The sequence below is a fragment of the Triturus cristatus genome, chromosome 7 (genome assembly GCF_964204655.1).
Source record: "Triturus cristatus chromosome 7, aTriCri1.1, whole genome shotgun sequence".
Taxonomy (NCBI): Eukaryota; Metazoa; Chordata; class Amphibia; order Caudata; family Salamandridae; genus Triturus; species Triturus cristatus.
In genome coordinates this window covers 953,506,600-953,519,593 of record NC_140590.1, presented here as the reverse complement: position 1 = coordinate 953,519,593, position 12,994 = coordinate 953,506,600, and the positions used below count along the sequence as shown (strand labels likewise).

The 12,994-nt window shown below is 47.3% G+C and overlaps 1 protein-coding gene across 3 annotated transcripts in view; it reads right to left on the bottom strand.

Annotated features, from left to right (window-relative positions):
• JADE2 (jade family PHD finger 2) overlaps positions 1-12,994 on the bottom strand; it is a 533,878-nt gene that overhangs the window by 37,306 nt on the left and 483,578 nt on the right. For all 3 annotated transcript variants that reach the window (XM_085617976.1, XM_085617974.1, XM_085617975.1), the window contains exon 10: positions 8,498-8,615. In XM_085617976.1, coding sequence (XP_085474102.1) covers positions 8,498-8,615 — 118 coding nt within the window. The remainder of the gene's footprint in view (positions 1-8,497; positions 8,616-12,994) is intronic.

The following is a 12,994-nucleotide window of genomic DNA, read 5'->3' as shown; positions in this document are numbered from 1 at the left end:
TTCCCTGATGTAGTGTCAGGGCTGAAGAGGGAGTTGTATGATCTGCATTTGAGGACGTTTTTTCCATTTCTCGCTCTGTGATAAATGCCTTATGAAGACTCATGGAAAGTCTTTTTTATTGCTTTTTTGCGCACCTTCTGGAGACCCATGGAGTGAACTCTCTCTTTGACCTTTCCTGTGAGCTCAAGGAATCCTAACTGTTCTATCAGAAATGACAGATTTAAGTTTGTGCAGTCCCAATAATAACCTTGTCTCTCAGAACGTGAGTTTTTCAGGAAAACGTTAGATATATGTTGTAGTCCTTTACTTTGTTTTCTGCTACTCTGACATACTAGTGCCAGGGTAAGAGAGAAAATAAATATGAAATATAATTTCGATTGATCCAAAAAGAAGTAATAGCTGAAGAAACTGAGCAAAGCTCAGGGAGTCGGCCTTCACATGATGTGCAGTAGACAATCTGAAGGACTCCGCCTCTGTTGGGAGTGTTATAGAGGGTGCTGTGGCATGATTGGTTATAGTTCAAGTTTGGTCCTTTTTAAAAAGGACATAGATAAGCTATTAAACTGACTTTTTCTTTGCCATCATAGCCTATGACAGCGATAAATACTGCTTTATTATGGTACCGTGGGACTCCCACTTCGACAACGGGGAATGATTCAAGCCTGTGAATCTATGAAAGATACAATACTGGAGAAACCAGGTTAGAGTTTCAGCGTCGGCTTAAAACTGGTGCTACTCTAAAGGGCTTCAATACCTTCAGTGGTGTTGGTGCTATATAAATATACACATAAAATATGTGAAAAGCAAAGTCGGGGGAGCAGGGTTTATGTGCAAAAGAGTTCAGCTGGGCAAGCAGCGACAGGAGGGAGGTGGACGGGCAACCAACAGCAAATGTGTGCTGTCATGGGGATATTAAGTGCTTTGGCCATAATCACAAAATGTGGAACTGAGGCAGGGGCTAGAAAGATGATGTGGCATCCTCTTGGGGGAAGATGTGGCGTAAGGGCCACAGCTGCTAACCAGGGAGCTGGGGAACCAGAGTTTTGGCATCTGCTTAACGCACAAGTTACTTACCTTCGGTACCGATATATCTGTAAGAGACATTAGTTAGTGATAGATTCCTTACCTTAGAATTACCCCCAGGTGTCAGACTGGATCCGGAAAGTTTTCGTCAGCAGTACTCCTGCGCGTTGGAAGGAGGCGTCGTGTGGCTCCGCGTCACTCATAGGCATCATGATCACCGGGATGAAAGTCGTGTACAGAACTGACGTGCGCGGACGTCAGTTCTGTACACGACTTTCCGTGCCAGGAACGCAGAGCCATGCAAAATACTGGCCACTGGTGCATTGAAAATAGGGCCCTGAAAGGGATGACCTTAACCCTAGAAATTAGTTCGCAGAACGGAGAGGATGGGGGGGGGGGGGGGTGGTAAGGAATCTATCACTAACTAATGTCTCTTACAAATTATATAGTTACCGAAGGTAAGTAACTTGTGCATCTGAAAGAGACACATTAGTGATAGATTCCTTACCTTAGAATAGATACCCCAGCAATACCAACCCCGGTGGTGGGTCTGAGAACCAAGATCACACCAGAAAGTCAGGGAGGACAGAACGGCCAAAGAAGCCGTCTCTCCGGACTCGACTGTCAAGGCAATAATGCTTTGTAAAAGTGTGCAGCAAGGCCCACGTGGCTGCCTGACAGATGTCTTGCAGGGGGACACCACGTCCCAATGCAGTAGTAGCTGCTGTCACCCTGGTAGAATGGGCGCGCAACCCTACCGGAGGTTCTTTCTTAGCCAAAGAATAACAGGCTTTTATACACAAGACGACCCAGCGGGAGATAGTCCTCTTGTGTACAGCTCGGCCTTTCTTGGCGCCTACGTAGCCAACAAAGAGCTGGTCATGCACCCGGAACTGTTGTGTGTGATTCAGGTAAAATGAAAGCGCATGTTTTGGGTCCAGACGGTGGAGCCTCTCTTCCTCTCTGGAAGGGTGCAAAGGCGAAAAGAAAGTGGGCAAGGTGATGGTTTGCCTGATGTGGAAGGCAGTAACAACCTTTGGCAAGAAGGAAGGACGAGTGCGAAGCACAACCTTGTCCAGATGAACAGACAGAAAAGGAGGTTTACAGGAAAGAGCCTGGAGCTCACTCACGCGCCTAGCGGAGGTGATGGCAACCAGGAAAGCAGTCTTCAAAGTTAGTAAATGTAGAGGACAGTTGTGCAGAGGGTCAAAGGGAGAGCACTTCAAATATGTAAGAACCAGGATCAAGTCTCACTGTGGCATCACAAAAGGAATAGGAGGGAAAAGGTGAGTAATGCCTTTGAGAAATCTATTTACAACAGGGGACTTGAAAAGAGAGGGCTGATCAGGGAACCTGAGAAAGGCCGAAATTGCAGAAAGATAGCCCTTAATAGTGCCCAGAGCAGAGCCTTGCCGGGCCAAAGAAAGAAGGAACATAAGGACTTCTGAATGAGGGGCAGAAAGGGGATCCACAGCCTTTGCTGTGCACCATGCCACAAATTTGTTCCACCTGCAGGCGTATACCGATTTAATGGAGGGACGTCTGGCTGCCAGAATGATATCACAGACTTCAGGAGGCAAGTCAAATGGAATCAACTGTTGCCGCTAATCTCCATGCAAGGAGGTGGAGGCTGGACAGGTTCGGGTGGAGGACCGTACCCTGCTGCTGCGACAGAAGATCCTCCAGAAGAAGCAGTCGGATCGGGGGATCAACGCTCATACTGAGTAGCCCAGGATACCAAACTCTTCGAGCTCAGTCCGGGGCCACAAGAATGACTTGTGCACAGTCGCCCCTGATCTTCTTCAGCACTCTGGGTAGAAGTGGTATAGGCAGAAAGGCGTACAATAGGCCACAACTCCACTCGTGACGAAAGGTGTCGCCGAGTGAGTGCCGCCTTGGAAATTCCAACATGCAGAACTGCTGACATTGCGCGTTCTCTTTGGTGGCGAATAGATCTAACCAAGGCTCTCCCCACTATCGTAAGAGACCTTGCGCCACCTCCGAGTGAAGACGCCATTCGTGATCCATTATGCCCCTACGGCTGAGTTCGTCTGCCCTGGCATTCCAAGAACCTGCCAAGTGTTGAACCACCAAGGAAATGCCATGACATTCCAGCCATGTCCAGCGACGCAGTGCCTCCTGACATAGGGTCCACGACCCCCACCCTGCCTTGCTTTTTGCAGTACCACATGGCGGTGGTGTTGTCTGTGAACACCTGCACTTGACAGAGGGAAGGAATGTCTTCAGTGCAAGTAGGATCGCCCGGAGCTCCAGAAGGTTGATATGGAGCCTGGATTCCGCCGGAGACCAGAGTCCTCTGATCTCCGCCTCTCCCATGTGGCCGCCCCATCCCAGGTGGGATGCATCTGTCACCACAGTGTACTCCAGTTGGGGAAGGGAGAGTGATATGCCACTGACCCAATGCTAGTTCGTGAGCCACCACTGCAACTGTTGTGCAGTGCCCTCCAAGATCTGGACGTACTCGGACAGGTCCCCTTGATACTGGTACTTCAGGTCCCACTGCAGATCCCGCATATGCCATCTGGCATGATTGGTCAGCAGGATGCAGGAGGCCATGAGGCCCAGCAGCCTCAAGGTAATCTCGACCGAAACCCAGGACAAGGGCCGAAAGATCGGAATCATAGCCCGAATGTCCCGGACTCGTTGTTTGGGAGGATAAACCCGAAACCGCGCCGTGTCCAGAACCGCTCCGATAGAGAGGAGCTTCTGAAAGGGAATCAGGTGCGACTTCGGCACTTTGATGGAGAGCCCCAGCAAATGCAGGAGGTCAGCCGTAGTCTGGAGCTGGGAGACGACTGCTTGGGGCGAGCCCGCCTTCAACAGCCAGTTGTCGAGATAGGGGAAGACTGAAACCCCTGATCTACGCAGATGAGCTGCGACCACCGCCATCACTTTCGAGAACACCCAAGGGGCGCTGGTAAGGCCAAAAGGAAGCACGGTGAACTGAAAGTGCTCATGGCCTACCGTGAACCGCAGGTAACGCCGGTGGGCCGGCAGGACGGGGATATGAAAATAAGCGTCCTGCAAGTCCAATGCTACCATCCAGTCTTGCGGGTCTAGGGCAGACAAGACCTGAGCAAGTGTGAGCATCTTGAACTTCTCATTCCAGAGGAAGCTTTTGATGTTCCAAAGGTCTAAGATAGGACGCAGGCCCTTGTCCTTCTTTGGAACCAAAAAGTAGTGGGAGTACCAACCACGATCTACTTCTGGCGTCGGAACGTGCTCGATGGGCCCCTTGGCCAAGAGGGCTGCAACTTTGTGCTGGAGAAGTGTAAAGTGATCCCCCGACATGCGGTGGTACTGAGGTGGCATGGCTGGAGGAGGGGAGTAGCCCCTTCGGACAATCTGTAAAACCCACCTGTGCACCAGTGGGGGAGGTGATGGCGAATCCTGCCGCCCACTGGCATTTGGTGGGCCTGAAACACTGGACTAGGAAGGTTTGGAGGCAGTGGTGGCAGGGGAGGTGGAGGACTGACCCGCCCGCTGGCCCCGTGACCCACCTCGGAGGGTCCCACGTCAGCAGCTGTGCTGAGACTGTTGCTGCGCAGGCCTGTGGCTTTGAAACAAACGTGTTTGGACGCCCCTTCCTTGGCCATGAAAGGAGCGAAAAGCAGAAGCCGAAGTAGTGTGTGTGGCCGAAAGGCCCAAGGACTTGGCCGTAGCCCGCGAGTCCTTAAAACGCTCCAATGCACTGTCTGTCTTGTCGTTAAAAAGGCGAGTGTCATCAAAAGGCATGTCCATCAGAGTGTTCTGGACATCCCCAGAAAAGCCACTTGTCCTCAGCCAGGCATGACGGCGCAGCGCCACTGTTGTGGAAATCGCTCTGCCCAGCGAGTCGGCGGTGTCAAGGCCACAAGGAATCATGGATTTGGCTGCATCTCTCCCCTCAGCAATAGCTTGGGAGAGCACCGTCCGGGCCTCCTTCGGACACTGAGGCAGCACCTGCGCCACCATATCCCACAAAGAGTGGGAATAACGGCCCAAGTGGCATGCGGTGTTCACAGACCGCAACCCTGAACTGGCGGAAGAGAAAATCTTCTTCCCAAACTGCTCCAGTTTCTTGAATTCCTTGTCCGGAGGTGCAGAAGGGAATGCGCTCGGGGACGCAGAGGCTTGGACAACCAAGCTCTCAGGGATAGGGTGTTGGGAGAGGAATATGGGGTCGCTCGGGGCCGGGCGATGGCGTCGGGCCACATTCCTATCCACAGGAGCCCCTGTGTTGGGCCTGGACCAGGTGCCCAAAAGAACGTCTGAAAGTGCGTCATTGAAGGGCAGCAGCGGCTCCGCAGAGGAAGCCGCCGGCCGAAGCACTTCGTGCAGGAGGTTAGTCTTGACGGCCACTGTAGGGAGTTCGAGGTGGAGAGCCTCGGCTGCCCTACGCAACACCACTGAATAAGTACCACCCTCTTCCATAGCCACGGTAGAAGGAGACAGTGCGCCAGGTTCTGGAGAAAAATCCAGTCTACCTGCGTCCCCCAAATCCTCTTCCCAGTCCAGGTCAAACTCGCATTGGGCTGCAAGAGGGTCTTCAGACCCCTCCCAGTCCTCCCCGTCCTCTGGAACCTGCTGGGCAGGCGGAAAAGAAGGAGGAGGATGCAGAAAGGGATAGAAATTCCTCATCGGCGTCTGAATCGGCATAGATCGACACCAGTCCGGCACCGTCTCCATGTCAGGGTGGAAGCCGGGGAACCGGCGACGTCGATATCGGTAGAGGTCATACAAGGCCAACCGACATCGGCTGCGATCCATGCATGGATCCATGGGGGTCTTGCGGAGCCGGGACCGGCAACGAAGAAGGGCGAGGACCCCCAGTCGGACCCGCGGGGCATGAAGGTGCGCCGGCGGTGCCCGACGGGACAAAGATGCGGGCAATGGCTGACAGAAATTCCTGCAGCTGGGCATGGTCGCCGACAGACCCAGGAAGGGCGGGTAGGCCGTCGGCAACTGCGTAGGCCCCGTCGGAGCCACGGGGGTGGCACCAACTGCACCCTCAGCCATGTCGCGCGACAGGCTAGGTAGGGGAAGGCGAAGAGCGATGCCGCTTCTTCGAATTCTTGTGCTTCGCCTTACCTGACACCGAGTGAGAAAACTTCGTCGAACTATGGTGGCAGCTCAGCAACCGGTCCCTTGACCTCCCACGGGACCGGGACCTTGAATGGCACGGAGCCGACTCCCGGGCCTCAAGCAATTTTTGGGACCGCTCCCGTAAAGTTTTCGGAGCCATTGCCTGGCAGTCTGGGCACGACGCGGGGTCATGGTCGCGCCCCAGGCAGTAGAGACACTCGTGGTGCGGGTCCGTCACCGACATCATGCGGGGACAAGCCTCGCAAGACTTGAAACCGGGCATCCCTATACACCAGGAGTCAAAGACTCAAAAGAACAAGACAAGCGACCCAAAAAACTCAAGTCAAAAATTGACTGGGGGTACCGCTCTCTCCGGATCTGCGCTTGCTGGCATGGAAAAAGAAAGAACTGACGTCAGCGTGCGAGGGCGGCGTCTAAGTAGCTGCCACGACATCATCCCGGCAATCATGACGCCTGCGACGGACGCAGAGCCGCACAACGCCACCTTCTGACGCGTAGGGGTACTGCTGATGAAAACTTTCCGGATCCAGTCTGACGCCTAGGGGTAATTCTAAGGTAAGGGATCTATCACTAACATGTCTCTAAGATATACTTGATTCTGGGCAAATTACTCAATCTCCCCGTGCCTACAATAAATGAATGAGTCCTTTTGTAAAGTAGCTGGTGCTACTGTAAATCGCTCCAATACCTTCAGGTGAGTTTTGGCACTATATAAAACTGCACCAAAAAACCGAAAGAATCCTTGTGTTATGCTGGTTTACAGTAGTGAACATGAGGAAATACATCACATCAGCAACCACATTAAAAGGACTACATTTAGCATTGAAACGGAGGGGCAGGCAGACCTTGATGACATCAAGACCCAGCCCGGCTCCTTTGAAGAGAATTCAAGTTAAACAACAATGGTGCACGGAAAACTTCACCAGTGAATGTAGAAAAGGTAGGAAAGAGTCCGGAAGGGAGACATTTCAAGAAATAGAGTCCCACCTTATGAAATGAGAAGCATCAAGATGACACGAACAGTTCAATCATTTCACACAGTAGAAACGTGGCTATGCAATTACATCAGAAGACAGAGGTACTTTAGAAGCTTTGACATGTTCTGTGATAACGCGTACCTGATTCACTTGAGGTCTGATTTTCCAGCTATAAACACCAATGCCGAACGACCACATATGGTGTAAACACGTACGCAAAAACAGACTACATGTTTGCCAAGTAGTAGCAGCTGTGCACACATGCTCCAATCAGCACGTGAGCTGTACACTAACAGGATATTAAAAGGCAGAACACCACTACTCACTAGAACAAAAGAGACTACAATGGGGTTTAAAGCAGGGTCGCGGGAGGGGGTGATTTGCGGTTGGGGCAAGCACCAGGGGGGTGAGAGGAAGAAAGCAGTGATGGAAGGGAGGAGGTGGGAGAAACAAAAAGCAGCAACAATAGGAATAGGAGTGTTGGCGGAGGTGGGTGATCTGTGGATGCGTCAAGGATCGAGACGTGCAAGGGAGCAAGCACAGGCGGGAGGGAGGAGGTGGTGAAATGAAAAGCAGCACCAAAGGCAAAAGCAGTGATGGGGGAGCGTGTGATTTGTGGATACGTCAAGCAGCGGGAGGTGTGAGGGAGCAAGCAGGTAGAAGGTGGGGGAAACGTAAAACAGCAACGAATGGAAAAGCAGTGATGGGGTGATCTGTGGACAAGGCAAGCACTGGGAGGAGCAAGGGAGCAAGCAGCGACAGAAGGAAAGAGGGGGGAAACTGAAAGCAGCAATGAAGGGAAAAGCAGTGACAGGGAAGGGGTGATCTTTGGATGGGGCATGAGGGCGAGTGGGAGACGACGGAGCCAGTAAAAGCACACGCATTGTGCAGAGTACTAAAACAGAAAAAATAAAGTAGGTCCTAAACGTGGTTTGTTATTCAGGGCTGGAAATTCAGGTAGTATTTCATACTTAATACGGGAATAAAAGCAAATACATAAAACACCTTGTGAAATGAAGTGCCCAAGCGAGTGGGCCAGACCCAGAGACTTGTTTAACCATTAGCACCACACATTTTATATGGAACGTTTAATTAATGCTATTTTATAAGTTAAATACCTAGCAGGACTCTGATACTCAACATTCATGAAATGTTTCACTTTTCTGTTATTTGTAATAGTAAACGTTATTGCAATGCTTTCACAACACCTTTCACTCAATAGTAGACAAAGTCCTTTAACAAAGGTTATTAAATTTCACTGTGGCAAATTCTTGACAAGGTCCGGCTACTCCTCTCCAGTACTGTCAGGAACAGTGGGCAGAATATATGAGTGAAATATGGATAGAAAGAGGCTGCTTACTACCATGCAGAATTGTTTTATCTGTGCCTACCTTGACAAAGATCCTTTTCAATTAGTTTCATCTGTAATTTAAAAATTTGTTCTTGAAATTTGCAGATTGAGTGTTTCATTTTTTCCCGCCTCGTCACCATGTAGCACAGATTTCGAACCTGCAAAGTTAAACAAAAATTATCAGATTTGGCTGTGCTCACTTGCCGATTACAGTCAACTTGGATTTGCATTTGTTTCTATCAGCATATCTTCCAGAAAGTCTTCAAAAGTGATTTTACAAAAAAAAATGTATTTTTCTTGCATAGAAAAATAACTTAACGCCATCAAAAATTGCCATATTCTTAAATCGATTAAAAAAAGACCACAAAGGTTAATCAGAGCAATAACGAAAATAAATGTTGTGTATCAGAAATGGATAAATACAATTGAGAATATTTAAATAAATAAAATATCAGAGCACAGTAACAATCCATGAGGAAAGAAATTCAAAACAAGTATTATTCCAGATCAACTGATCATGTCCACATAATCAAACTCAGATGCAAGTGTGTAAGATCAATAAGTCAGACATTGTTCTACGAGAGTTAACTATCCAGAGACAAGTGCGAAAAGCATCAAGCAACACTGGGCTGCTGCTTACTTTTCAGAGAACATTCTGAAAGATGTTAAACAAGCATTGGCAAAGCCAATAGGTCTCAGCGATGCCAGAGCCTTGCCAATGTGAATGTCTTTTATCCATGTAATCTAGCAGCACATCTGCTGTTCATGGCTAAAAATCACCAAAAAGCCAGAATCACAGGATGTTTAGCCAACGTCGAGTCTCTTCACCCCCACGTTGAGTTTATTGTCCTGCCCCTCCTAACACTAAAAAGTGCTGTTCGCGGTTTAACAACTTTTTAAGCAATTCATTTGTTTATGTACACGTGCATGCATTTTAGTAGAATGTGTATGTTGTACAAGGAAGGCGGCCTGAAAAAACAAGTACTCCTATGGAGTGCTTGGAAACAAAGAAAAAATAGTTGCGCAAACCGGAAGCAGTGTAAGGAGACATGTACTTGGTCCATGCAATAAGCGAAGGCCAAACACAAAAAGAGGGCATGACATCCGCATGCCATGACAAATGGCATCAAAGAAAATTAGATCGACACTGAAGTTTACCTATGGTAGGCGATGGGGGGCCTGTAAGCCCACAGATAGAACACGCATGTCTCTTCGAGACAGCACATGCGCTGTCTAGCTGAGACTCGCATGCCTGTCAATCCGAGACCTCAAAACAATTAATTTTGCACAGCTTTTCCAATCTTGTGTTTAGAAACAAGGAGATTAAGTGATTGATCAGTAATCAAAGAATGTAGAAATGAAGCCGAAGCTAGGGAGATGGTATGGCGTCCTTCTGGGAGAAAATGTGATGTAAGGGCCAAAACTGCCGACTATGGAGCTGGTAAACCGGGTCTGAGTTTTGGCATCGGCTTAACATCCTTGATTTTAGACAAATAACTTACACTCGCTGTGCCTACAAAAATGTGTCCTTGTGCAAAATAACTGGTGCTAATGTGAAGCACTCCAATAACTTCGGTGGTGTTGCCGCCATATAAAACTTCACAAAATGTGCAAATGTGAAAAACAGTCGGTGGAGGAGTTTAGTGGAGGAAACCAGCGACGGGCAGGAAGTTGGACAAGCAAACAACAGCAAATATGGGCAGCCATGGGAGATTGAGCGATTTGCCAGTAATCACACAATGTGAAACTGAGGCAGAGGCTAGTTTCGGCGTCTACTTAACATTCGTGATTCTGGGAAAATCATTTAATCTCCCCATGCCAACAAAAATGAACGTGCCCTTGTGTAAAGTAACTGGTACTAATGTAAAGCACTCCAATACCTTTGGAGTGTGTTTGCTAGAATCCCCTACAATTTCTCCAACAGTTTAGCCAAGCACCATAGCGCAGTATGGATCTTTGTCCAGTGGGTGACTGCAGAGACCTTCTTCCCAGCTGTGAGCTTTTGCTTTTCTGTGTCCCTGTGGGTGCTGCTAGCCCGACACAGATTCTCTAATTTCCTCCTGACTTCATTCCCTCTCAAAGATAGCAGCCTTACTGCAAAATTTCAATTACTGCTGAGATTTGCCAAGATTCAGGTTGTGAGGACCATAATCCTTAAAGTCTCTTGTGTTGACTGCATTCAAAATGTAAAGCCCCTGCAGACGATGACTAGCTTCATGTACTAGTAATGCAATTTCCCTTCCCACATTCTTCCTTGTCGCTGCTCTCAGACTCCTCCTAGTGCTGGCTCATGCAGTTGAACTCAAGCCTCTTTCTCCATGTGCCAGGAGGAGCACAGTATTCCGATTTCCATATCTAAGAAGCCCTCATGTGTGCACATTTGGGCAAGCCTCTGAATATCCTGCATTTCTGCTTCAGTTTTCGGCTTTATGAAATTCACTCCAAAGGAGAATGCTAGAAGTAGACTCTGTACAGAACTCTAGGGGATACATTTTCTATAAGTCTTTTTGTATACCATGCATTGTGATGACATTTTGGGCTTTGAGCCCAATATAAAACAACAACTATCTATAATAACAAAAATAGTGGACATCACCCAAAAACAAAGTTGTATCACAGCAGTGCCCAAGAACTTTTAGCGTTGGTTTAACTGAAGATATATAAACAACATATATGAAAGAAAATCAAAAGTATAAAAGAGGTGACAAAGAGGAAAACCAATAGACATGTCAATATCTCGTTATGTTTTCACTAAAACATTAACCACTTTCTTTTCTTGCTATTAACGTTGCCCATGGTTTAACTAGAGCTCTACTGAAGATCTCTACATGATCTGGGAGTCATAAAAAGAGTGAGTTAGGACCTAGCAGTTTGTGTGTTGTGCAACATAAGAGTTAACACTTTGCCAAAAGATGGAGAGTGGAAGCAACATTGTATGGAAGTTGACTCCTGCATTTGAAGTACTTGCAGCAGGAGTCATTATCCAACAGCCCTAATTTGACCAGTCTTGATTCCACTCATGCCTGGACTTCAGAATGCAGTTTCCATCGGGTACTTGGTGGTTGGTTGCATATTTGAGAATATAAATAAGGTTTCTCTGTAACAATCACCATCCCAGGCACTACAACTGCTTCCTAACTTCCACCAGAATTCAGGGTTATGGATATCATGTCTTTCTACAAAATGACCAAGTGTCTTCTTGTGATTTAGACACCAATGTGCTGCCAGCTAAATAGGAGCTAAATCACTTAGATAAACCTAAAATTTGTCGGGTATATCAAAAGGGTCAAAGGGAAAAATATTTATTGACCACTAGGTTTCTCATCCCCTTATTCTCTATGTCAAACAACAGAATACAAAAACCTAGGGTCAGGGCTACGAGCTCGTGACAAAGCTTGTGACTACTTCAGCAAATAAAATATAGTAAATATGAAAATGAATCCCATCAGCTACCTAGATGGTAACCATCATCATTTGGGATTGGGTGTCCTTTGCTATAAACCCCATAGCAATCGGGGCAATAGCACCAATGAACAACATCAGTATAAGATATACTATCAACCAAAGTTTTCAATGATGTGATTTAGTTAATGCGGATGGTGAAAAGCAGTGCAATGAAAAAGTGAAAAGCATTAAAATCATCTACTAGAACAGTTCTAGTGCTTTATTATTACTGTTCTAGTGACGAGATAAAATAAAAACAGTGCGGGAGCTGTTTTGAAAAAATAACTGCTCAAGTTCAGTTAGAAAAAAGGAGGTCTACATGTTTCAGCCTATCGATCAAACGGTGATCAGGCTTTCGCCAGGACCTTTGAACTTAGCTACTGCTCTTTATTAATGTGCAATCCCCAAAGTGAAAACACAGTAAATATGGAAATAATACAACCTACTTTGGTTGCGTATTTCTTCCCAAGACACTCTAAATAGATTCTTCAAGAGTGTCGATCCATTTCCTACAAGTGAAAAGAAACAAATGCCAATCGTAGTCTAACATTAAGGCTTTATCAATAATGACTAGTATGCTCAATCATTTCAAGACTCCTAGTACAATCAAATGTTCTAACAGTGTTGACTGCGTAGATCAAAAAAACGAAAAAAAACGCTTACCCGTTCATGTACGGGAGCTCTCCTCACCTCACCTGGCATCCGCTCAGAGAAATGAGGCCCCGCTCTATATAAAAGTAAACGGGTGTGTCACGTGTTGGAAAAGTCAACCGATGTATCAACAATGATCAACAAATAAAACAAACGAAACAAACGCACATCTCTCATACCAAGTGGTAAAGAAAAAGGAAGAGAACCCAGAAAAACATCTGTGTCTCTCTCATTTTAATAGCCAGGCAATCTAACAGCCACCTATCTAAGTGGATATCCAAAATTAGCGCTCAACTAGGTAGATGCTTCTAGGGAAAACTTCTTATGAGTTCTGACAAATCCAAGATTTTTCCTCATGTCTATATCGTTGAAGTAACAACCAATATAAATTCAAACCAAAATGTGGATGCTGTCCGTGACCCGAGCCATTCTAATTTAAAAA